Below are 11,178 nucleotides of genomic sequence, written 5' to 3'. Positions count from 1 at the left end.
AGACACATTCACTGACATATCAGTTAGTGTGTACCATCCTTACCTAAGTAAGGGTAAAAAGAGATCTGTCCAACTCCACAAATATTGACGAATACAAGTTTTTTAAGCCCAGCTAAATCAGAATAAATCCGACTTCCTAGACCTGATGTTAACTCCATGAGCTATTAAATCACACTATCTTGGTAAAGTCATATGGCCTCATTTATACCGAGGAGGTAAACATAACTTGCACAAAATGAATGCAAACCCTCAAATACATGTATTTTTGTACATATAGGATATTGAAATTGATGGTAGATTTTTTCCCCACAGAATTGACCAGATACTACTTCTAAGGCAGTATACACAACTCATCAAAGAAACAATTTGTTAAAATCATTTATTTATATCCTAGAATATAATGTTTGTCAATAATTCATTAACACAACTATTCTGTGTTCATCAGACATTATCCACATGATCCTAGCTCACCATAACAAAGTCAAGTTATTGATCAGTAGAATAGAAAATACTAAAACATTTATATATCAGTAATGTTAATGTGGTACCTGGATGTCTGCCAATACCCTAAGGAATATAATGTAAACATCTGGTTCTCCCTAGAGAAATCCCTGATGATCATATCTCACTTGGTGTAGAAAACATGAATAAACTTTCTACATCAGACAATATCCACGCCATTGGACTTATGTTTAATATATGTGATGACACTTCCAAAATGTTTCGTTTCTGCTGTATAATGAACATCCTGCTTCTGCTGGTCATTCTAGAGCATCTGACTGCTTTGAACCATGTTGTGTTGGTTTGTACAGGTTTAAATCCAGGCACTGGGGGCAGACTGCGTTGGATCTTTATAAAGTTATTACAATAATTGTAATAATTAGGGGGCAGCCCTTTGTGATAATATTGAATGTCTGCTTCAAATGAAGTTTTTTGTGTTGATTGCTTCTGTATGTTTTTTTTTTTAAAGCGTTGTAGTTGTCGCTAATGTGAAAAAAACAAAATACAAAAAATAACACATACATGTACACAAACAAATTATAGTTTTGTCCATCAAATCATCAATATAAATACTGTTATGCTAAACTATCACAATACAACATTACTTACACCTGGAGGTGTAGAATCTGGATCAGGACTGAGGCTTCGCTGAGGTTCTAACACCGAATTCCACACCTGATGGTAGGATATCATATCCCATATAACTACACACTGATTGACCTTTGTCTCCCAACACTTTAATACCTAAATTTTTAGTCAAACACAACAAAGACAATGCAAATGCCACAATAAACATTGCACAACTTTAGGTTTGAAATGCATCTTTTAAAATTTATGAGGGTATGCAACACAGTTCCGTTCAAACATATTCCATGATGCACGTTTGCAATATTTGTATAATTGATAGTGCTACATTTTTTACATGATCAATAGGGGTTTAAAAGCCTGCAATTGCATTAAATGACTAACACCATTCAAGCATTTCAATATTGATCTGCCAACATGTCGGAAAAGAAAAGACACCAAACAACCTGCATGATGCAGACAAAAAATAGCAACCATTCAGGTTAAGCTATACCATAAGATGTTGCAGGTCTACCAGTTTCTATAGAATCTTACAACTTCTGAGTCTGTTGAGAGTATCTAGCAGTGTTAAACCTCTAACATTGCTAAAAGACCCTCTTGGTACAATTTTCGAGCAATAATTCAAAAATAAAATATTCATCTCCAGGTGATACACCACAGATAAGTGATATATTTGAATCAGTTTCTGGGCTGAATTTTTCAAACAATATCAAAGGGGTCCTATGGCGCATTGTAGAATGAAACAGAGAATTTCAATGTGATTTGTCTTTTAAATCCCTAATGAAGGTTTTTGTTGCAATGTTGTTCTATTCCTGGACAAGAAAAAGGTAAAGCTGTTGTTGATAGCTGCAATAACCTCTGCCCTATGAAACGCCATAGTAACTGTTAATACAATCAACGAGGTCGGCTTTCTTTGATCCTGAGGCCGGGATACCTTCACGCTTGATTAATTCCTTCAGTACGGCCACAGTCAACTTGCCAAGCTGAAAGGATTTAAAAAAATCATAAATAAACATGTGACTTACTTCATAAAACATCAACATTAATGCAGTCATCTAAAATGGGTTATCCTGATTGTGTGGTGATTCGTGTGAGTGAAGGATAGGATTTCCTGTGAAAGGAGATATGTCTTTCACAAGATGACTTCCCAAATTGCTGCTAGCAGGTTGTACAGCTGGGAAGACAGGGGAAATGTTTAGAAGTTTGATATAGAATGCATGACATTGTGTAAAAGGTTGGGAACTAATAGAATCTCTCACCCCCTTGAGGATGAGATAGGGGAATCTCAACCCGAGGGGAAGATTCTAAGTTGCCAAACAATAGGCTTTGCTGAGTGTTTGGCAACTTAAGAAACTTTCCCTGTGTATCATATACATAATGTAATGTGAATGGCAAACCTCAGATTTTGCCAAGTTTGAAAATCCCGAGGGTGGAATTTCTCTATTCTAAACCTGTGGGCATGAAAGAGTGTTTTTCTCTCATTCCAACCACTAGAATAAGCCCAGAAACCATGAAAATGCGTTTGGACTAGCTAGTTACCATTTTGAAAATATCAATCCCCCCCCCCAGCTTTTTAGACGTCACGTGAAATGGGGTATAAGATAGAAATGTCCTACACTCTTTTCTTACACTGGACAGCTCTATCTTACACACAGGAAAATGAGAGAAAAGGATATCTCACACGAGTAAAAGTGGTTGATACACCTGTCCAGGGTGAGAGAAAAATGTTGTCCTCGACTTCGGTTCTTTTTACTTGTTCTCTAAAAGTGGATGATCACAATATAATCTAGAGAATAAGCAACTCTTTAGTATGTATATGTTATTTTTGTTGTTGTTAAGATTCATTTTGTGTTTCTCATTATGTCACAAGCATACAAATTGACAACTGGAACAGTAAGTTACAGGTGGCAAAATAAAACCAAATCCCAATAATGGTCCTTTCGCCAGTATTGTCTGTGCTTTTGGTACCTCACACCTGAAACCTGTGGTTTGTTAGAACTCTCTCCTTTACCATCTTTGTAATTCAGAATCACTTCTTGTGTACCAGTCATCAAACCATGTATTCCTATGTATTGTTCATCAAACCATGTATCCCTATGTATTGTTCATCAAACCATGTATCCCTATGTATTGTTCATCAAACCATGTATTCCTATGTATTGTTCATCAAACCATGTGTTCCTATGTACCTGTCATCAAAACATGTATATTTGTGTCCCTTATCAATACATGTACTCTTGCACATGTCATCAATTCATAGTTTTTTTTCTATTCCTTTCAGATGTTTTACCAATTAATTCATTCCAATGACCCATTGTAACAGATATCTAACTGGTGTCTTTAGTGTGGTGCTCTTAAGGAAAAGAACTTAAGGCCACAGTAAGACTATTAAAATCCATCACCCCTAACATTCTATGTTTCTCTAGCAAAACCAGGAATGCACAGGTGAAGTGTGGGAGAAAGCATATACCTTTAAAACTGTGTCTTAAAGTAATCGCTTAATATCTGTTCTTCACCACATTCAATGTGGTTAGGGTGTGGGGGGGATGTGGGGGGATGTGGATATGTTGATGTTTTAACTATTATCAGAAACTAATTACCCGGCCTTCCTGAGCCTCCTTCTTAACATCTAACAAAGCAACAGCTCCCTCCAACTTAGCCTTCTTAGCGACAGGATCAGCACTCGCTGGAGCTTTCTGAGGATGCAAAAAGAAAAGTACTGCGTTGTTGTGACACCTATTGGAATGATATTAAGATGTTGTGACACAAATGAGAATAGGATTTTTCCTATGTTGAAGCAATATGAAATGGTATTTAGCTTTGGTGATATAAATTTAGAACCTTTACATTAATTGAAAGTTTGGTTATAAAGCATCTGACTGTTTATTCTTAAGACTTTAGGACATATTCGCATGCATGGAAAATTCTACAACCAATATGTCAGGACTTCTTTTTTGGAAGAGACCTACCCTTTTAGCCCCTGGTTCATAGCCATCAGGAAATACAAGGTCTTTGAACTCTTGAATTATCTTTCCTGCCCTTTTCTCCATTCCTTTCTCATTGGGCACTGAAACATTAAACATGTTGTGAGGATACCTTCTTTTATTGCAAGATTATGCAAAAATAAAATGTGAGCAGTCAGCAATAATCCTGTGAAGTGGTACACCCAAAAAAACAATACAAACTCTTTTTTCTATTTATGCCATATAACCCTCCTAAATTTTTGGGTCATTCCTTACAATTTAATTCGAAAAGATATCATTTTAAAATACAGTGTTAGTTAATCTTTATGCCATTAAACAGCATATTACAAATACCATATTCCTTCCCAGACTTTTCTTAAAATAGAAATTGAAATCCGTGCAGAATTTGCTCATACTTGTGTAATCAGTCATTTCCTCTGGCGCATCGCGATCTAGAGCCAGGGCCTCAATGTTCCTCCAATATTTCTGTAGGACAGGGTTTTCAAAGCTCTCACTCGAGAACTTGAACTGGAGCTTCTTCACCAGTTCCTTTGCCTTGTCAATCTGGTCTTTGTTGGCTGATAAGAAATTACAGAAGACAAAATAGTAAAGACATGCTTATTTATTTTGCAGAATTATTATTTGTCACATATTTTGATATAATTGTTTTTTGAAAGTGTGAATAGATTATCCAACTAATTATTTTACACACAGAATTCTTATATTCTTCATTTTTTATATTCTTTTAAGATGACTTTCCTAGTTTTTCCAATTTCATATGACCCTTGAATATTCAGACATTTTGTCTAATCCAATATAACGAGGTCATCATATTTCTGATGAAAACTACCAAAGACCTGTGTATTCTGATTGATGTGTCGTCTCCACATAGTGCAAGATAAGGTTTTAGAAATACATTACAAAAATGCAGTACCTCATATTCAGTGTTCTCCCCAGGATGTTTTTGCAGCATGGCACCATGCTCCTATACTTTCTTGCCATGCTGCTATCCTAGATCTTCTCTGCTATATATTCATAGTAAATCTAAAGTTACCATGCTGCTTTAACAGAAATATTGAAATACCATGCTTCTTTCAAAACATTCTGGGGAGAACTCTGACTGATATCATATCAGGCCTCCTCTACAACAGTTATGAAAACTGCTGAACAAAGCAGACAGAATGGAAAGAGACAGCAAAATTAAATTTGTCATTTTTTCTGATTACAAACGATGCTTTTAACGTACCTCGTGGTGCATCCTCAAGTTTCACTTTTCGGAAATCATCAGCAAACGGCATGAAGATGACATGGAACCCTGGAGGTGTGACTTGAACCTTGTGATCATCAACCTCCTCAGCCTGACAATATTCGTGAGTATAAAGTATAGTATTACTACTATTGTAGTTTATTGTTTGTGCTTAAATCTACCTATCAGTTATATACCAGTTCGAGTCACTGCAAGGCATTGTATTGAATCTTTGAGCGAGATACTTTACTCCGCTTGTTCCAGTTTACTCAGCTGTAAATGAGTATGTGGTTGGGCAGTGCTAGAATTGTGGAATGCTAGCTGTGAGCACCAAAATGACAGCACCAGCCAACACCCCTGGAAGTTGAGAAAGTTATTGGCTAGTTGCAAAGGCCCTATAACCTAGTGATGCTTCAGACTGAATTTGGTTGAAATCCTCTCTGGTGTTTAGGAGAGGATGCGTTTTAAAGCAAATTTAGCTAAGTTCCCCTTCAGGGCCCGGCCCCCCCATCCACGAAAAACATATTACTTGTCTCTCTGTAAGTATAGAATTTATAGATTGTCAATTTGGGAATATGTTCAAGTTTGGAGCATATAATTCGTGTCCTAGTTCCGGTTAACAAAGTCTGCTGTAACTTAGTTAACTTACCTGTGGAAGAAGGGCCACAAATCGAGGTTCCATGTTTTTACCAGGAATATATCGACATAATGCAAACACATCTCGCTCCAGGCACTTCTTCAGCAAGGCAGTGAATAAAGTTGTACTGCCAATGACCGTCTGTAAAATATTTAAATGTTGTTGCAAATATCAATATTACTATAGAATATTCATTTCAAAGAAGTGTAACCTTTCAGATAGAAAAGAAACAGGAACGTATACCATGGTGAGACTTCAAAACAGCAAACATAAAACCACTGTACGAAAACATTTGCCTTTTATAATTCCTAAATAATTATGACCCTAAACTTCTTGAGAGTACCTTCAATGAGATTGATGAAACTTAGTCCAAACTGATTTGGCATTAAGACTCGCACAAAAACCCATTTCCTGACTCACTTCATCAACCCCATACCTAGAGGTTTTATTTTTAATATTTTGTCACATTAGTTTTCCAATAAAACCCATAAAACTTACACTCTCATCTGGATACAGGAACTGGGCAGGCTTAACATGATAATACTTCTTTAGTTTGCTGCATGGCTTGAAGCCCATCAACTTTAAACCTGAACATAATGCAAAACAACATATTTAGATAACCTATTTCACTGGAGGTACTGTCAGGGGTGAAATTGTTTTTCAAGCTACTAGCCTTGGCTAGAAGTCACTTAAAACTCCACTTGCCCAAAATCTGTTAAAATCTGTTAGCCCGACAAAATGGATCAAGGTGACAACAGTCACAAATTGATATTTTTTTCTTGAAAATATACTGCTTCAATTTTATGTTTTTTTAAAAAAATGTTAATTCATTTTCAATTTTCTTTTATGACATGATACAACACATATGGTTCATGATTGTTGTTAAAGCTCCTAAAGCATAAGAGTTGTTGATAATAATAATAATGACTTATATATTAAACAAATTAACAATACATTGTAAAATTTTCTATGGAATGGTAAACCTGATCAGGTAAAAAGGGATATTATTATAAACAAGAGATCCCAGAGGGATGTTGGTGCCCACCATTGTACCATCTCCATTAGTTCTTTGTCAGTTTGATCTTTTCTATTCTTTCCTCTAATCTGTTTGATTGAGTCATGTTAACAATAAATGCACCTTGAGGTAACTTTTTGATCTAAAATGAATACTGATGTGTATGAAAGACAACCTTCAAAGTGAGTTTGTCATTTCACATATTTACTAGTACAGTACTTAATGTGAAAGAAATAGAGTTGATCATTGCAATATGAGAAAGATCTGTTTAGTTCTTCCTTAAGCCATTTTGTTTTTATGATCAGTCTCACAATATAACATGCACAACGAGGGATGAAGGGGAACCTACATATCAAATTTGTGAAAGATCCCTCAAGTTATTCCTGAGAAATAGTACTAACAAACCTTNTACTGTGACCTTGAAAGTGGGTCAAGGTCATTCATTTGAAAAACTTGGTAGCCCTTTATCCCAACATGCTGCAGGCCTGCAGGCCAAATATCAGTACCCTGTGCGTTTTGGTTATTGAGAAGAAGTCATTTGAAGATTTTAAGACATTTGACCCCTGTGACCTTGAAAGTGGGTCAAGGTCATTAATTTGAACAATCTCGGTAGCCCTTCGTCCCAGCATGCTACAGGCCCTATATCAGTACCCTGGGCTGTTTGGTTATTGAGAAGAAGTTGTTTAAAGTAAAATATTGACGCCGGATGGACGCCGGACGCCGCGCCTTGGCATATCACCAGTTGCCCTTTGGGCAGGTGAGCTAAAAAGGGGTACATTTTATCCACTGCTTCATTTTATAATAGTATTAAGCCCACCTGACTGCCTTTACAACCATCGAGTCTTGAACAAAAAACAAAACAAAACAAATTTGTATAATCATGAAAATCAGAGGGGGAGCAGTGTTATTGGTGATTTTCAAGAAAGTTGGAAATTTATTGAGAAGGAATAGGACACTCGAACAGAAAGATAGGATAGGGAGCCCTTAAAAAAGATCAGCATGTATTAAGTCAAATACAGTGACACAAATATATTCATTCAGTGTAATACACAGTAGATAGAGCCATGCAAATGTCCCCAAACCTGTGGAGATATCAGAGTGTATTTCTGGTACTATAAGTAACATGTAACTTAACCCTGTAAGATATGTGACTTAATTAGACAGAATGTATTCAGGACCTACCCGACTCTCCAAACCGCTTGATTTCAGTAACCTCATCATCCTCAAATAGTATCCTGCAACCACCATAGGTCTGGGCTTTCTTCAGGTCTTGAGGCATAAGTACCTCGCCAGTATCCTGTTAAGGGGAGATAATAGCTTTTAAAAGGGTTACAATTATTCCTAGGACAAATATGGAATTAACTTGAGGTAAATCTGCCCTAGACAATGGTTTTGGTACAGAATAACGCCTAGAGACAATTTGTTAAAAGCAAGATAGAAATTCTATAAGGTTTGACTTTGTAAGTTGCTAAACGAGGAAATACCTTGAGATAGGTATCAGATTATGATTTACCTTAATACTAGTCTTTAGCTAATGACTGATCTCAAGATGCTTTTTATAGAGTTACATCCTAAGACTTAACCTTAGTACTAAGTTTTGATATTAGGACTGACCTAGGGATAAGGGCTGACCTTCAGATAAGGACCGACTGTGAGATACAGCCAAGATTAGGACTGACCTTCAAATAAAAACTGTCTGTGAAATAAAGCCAGGATTAGGACTGACCTTGAGGTAAGTCTTGTAGTGGCTCTTCAGCTCCTCATTCGTTTCCCTGTTGAGTTTTACACCATATGGTTTGGGACAGGACCTAACCAATCCATACCTGTCAACATCATCAATGATTACAGCAATGAACATACTACAAACTTGAACAAATGAATTTGTAGAATTAATTTTGACACTGTAGGTCACAATTAGAAACATGCTTCAATGGAATCAAATGTCCAATATGAACACTGCAATAAACCCAGGGGAACCAACACATGATTTCTGACATAAGTGGGAGTGGGCTTATTACAGGACAATAACATAGCAGGAATAGGTATTTCTTTACTGGAATATATATGGGTGGGCTTATTGCAAGGCAAAGACTTAGATAATTTAGTCACTTACTGGAAATAGTATAACTGAGACCTTCACCAAGACTGAGCTGTATCACCAGTTATGAGCTAATTATACACTTACACACCCACTCCTAGGCTAAGACCATCACCAAGAATGCTGTATAAACGGTGAGGGAGCTCATTATACACTTATATACACACCCACTCCTAGGCTAAGCCCATCACCAAGACCTAGCTGTATCACCAGTGATGAGTTAATTATACACTTACACACCCACTCCTAGGCTAAGACCTTCACCAAGACTGCTGTATCACCAGGGATGAGCTAATTATACACTTACACGCCCACTCCTAGGCTAAGCCCATCACCAAGACTGAGCTGTATCACCAGTGATGAGCTAAGTATACACTTACACGCCCACTCCTAGGCTAAGACCATCACCAAGACTGCTGTATCACCAGTGATGAGCTAATTATACACTTACACACCCACACCTAGGCTAAGACCATCACCAAGACTGCTGTATTACCAGTGATTAGCTAATTATACACTTACACACCCACTCCTAGGATAAGACCATCACCAAGAATGCTGTATCACCGGTGAGGGAGCTCATTATACACTTACACACCCACTCCTAGGCTAAGCCCATCACCAAGACCTAGCTGTATCACCGGTGAGGGAGCTCATTATACACTTACACACCCACTCCTAGGCTAAGCCCATCACCAAGACTGCTGTATCACCAGTGATGAGCTAATTATACACTTACACACCCACTCCTAGGCTAAGACCATCACCGAGAACGCTGTATCACCAGTGATGAGCTAATTATACACTTACACACCCACTCCTAGGCTAAGTCCATCACCAAGACTGAGCTGTATCACCAGTGATGAGTTAATTATACACTTACACACCCACTCCTAGGATAAGACCATCACCAAGAATGCTGTATCACCAGTGATGAGCTAATTATAAACTTACACACCCACTCCTAGGCTAAGACCTTCACCAAGACTGCTGTATCACCAGTGATGAGCTAATTATACACTTACAAGCCACTCCTAGGCTAAGACCATCACCAAGACTGAGCTGTATCACCAGTGATGAGCTAATTATACACTTACACACCCACTCCTAGGCTAAGACCATCACCAAGAATGCTGTATCACCGGTGAGGGAGCTCATTATACACTTACACACCCACTCCAAGGCTAAGCCCATCACCAAGACCTAGCTGTATCACCAGTGATGAGTTAATTATACACTTACACACCCACTCCTAGGCTAAGACCTTCACCAAGACTGCTGTATCACCAGTGAGGAGCTAATTATACACTTACACACCCACTCTTAGGCTAAGACCATCACCAAGACTGCTGTATCACCAGTGATGAGCTAATTATACACTTACACACCCACTCCTAGGCTAAGACCATCACCAAGAATGCTGTATCACCAGTGATGAGCTAATTATACACTTACACACCCACTCCTAGGCTAAGCCCATCACCAAGAATGCTGTATCACCAGTGATGAGCTAATTATACACTTACACACCCACTCCTAGGCTAAGACCATCACCAAGACTGCTGTATCACCAGTGATGAGCTAATTATACACTTACACACCCACTCCTAGGCTAAGACCATCACCAAGACTGCTGTATCACCAGTGATGAGCTAATTATACACTTACACACCCACTCCTAGGCTAAGACCATCACCAAGACTGCTGTATCACCAGTGATGAGCTAATTATACACTTACACGCCCACTCCTAGGCTAAGACCATCACCAAGACTGCTGTATCACCAGTGATGAGCTAATTATACACTTACACGCCAACTCCTAGGCTAAGACCATCAGCAAGATTGAGCTGTATCACCAGTGAGGGAGCTAATTATACACTTACACACCCAATCCTAAGCTAAGACCTTCACCAAGACTGAGCTGTATCACCAGTGATGACTGAGCTGTATTACCAGTGATGAGTTAATTATACACTTACACGCCCACTCCTAGGCTAAGACCATCACCAAGACTGAGCTGTATCACCATTGATGACTGAACTGTATCACCAGTGATGAGTTAATTATACACTTACACGCCCACTCCTAAGCTAAGACCTTCACCAAGACTGAGCTGTATCACCAGTGATGAG

At 38.1% G+C, this 11,178-nt stretch overlaps 1 protein-coding gene across 3 annotated transcripts in view; it reads right to left on the bottom strand.

Moving 5' to 3' along the window:
* Window positions 1-371: 371 nt before the first annotated feature.
* Window positions 372-11,178, bottom strand: part of LOC110461954 (X-ray repair cross-complementing protein 5-like) — a 27,472-nt gene continuing 16,665 nt past the window's right edge. For all 3 annotated transcript variants that reach the window (XM_021515699.1, XM_021515700.1, XM_021515701.1), the window contains exons 12-20: window positions 8,674-8,770; window positions 8,130-8,244; window positions 6,431-6,519; window positions 5,945-6,073; window positions 5,296-5,407; window positions 4,466-4,627; window positions 4,056-4,153; window positions 3,687-3,782; window positions 372-2,069 (exon numbers count right to left, since the gene is read on the bottom strand). In XM_021515699.1, coding sequence (XP_021371374.1) covers window positions 1,950-2,069; window positions 3,687-3,782; window positions 4,056-4,153; window positions 4,466-4,627; window positions 5,296-5,407; window positions 5,945-6,073; window positions 6,431-6,519; window positions 8,130-8,244; window positions 8,674-8,770 — 1,018 coding nt within the window. In that variant the 3' untranslated portion in view covers window positions 372-1,949. The remainder of the gene's footprint in view (window positions 2,070-3,686; window positions 3,783-4,055; window positions 4,154-4,465; window positions 4,628-5,295; window positions 5,408-5,944; window positions 6,074-6,430; window positions 6,520-8,129; window positions 8,245-8,673; window positions 8,771-11,178) is intronic.

The sequence above is a fragment of the Mizuhopecten yessoensis genome, unplaced genomic scaffold (genome assembly GCF_002113885.1).
Source record: "Mizuhopecten yessoensis strain PY_sf001 unplaced genomic scaffold, ASM211388v2 scaffold10711, whole genome shotgun sequence".
In the NCBI taxonomy this organism is placed as follows: domain Eukaryota; kingdom Metazoa; phylum Mollusca; class Bivalvia; order Pectinida; family Pectinidae; genus Mizuhopecten; species Mizuhopecten yessoensis.
The sequence above is the reverse complement of the archived record's forward strand: the minus strand, read 5'-3'. Positions and strand labels throughout refer to the sequence as shown.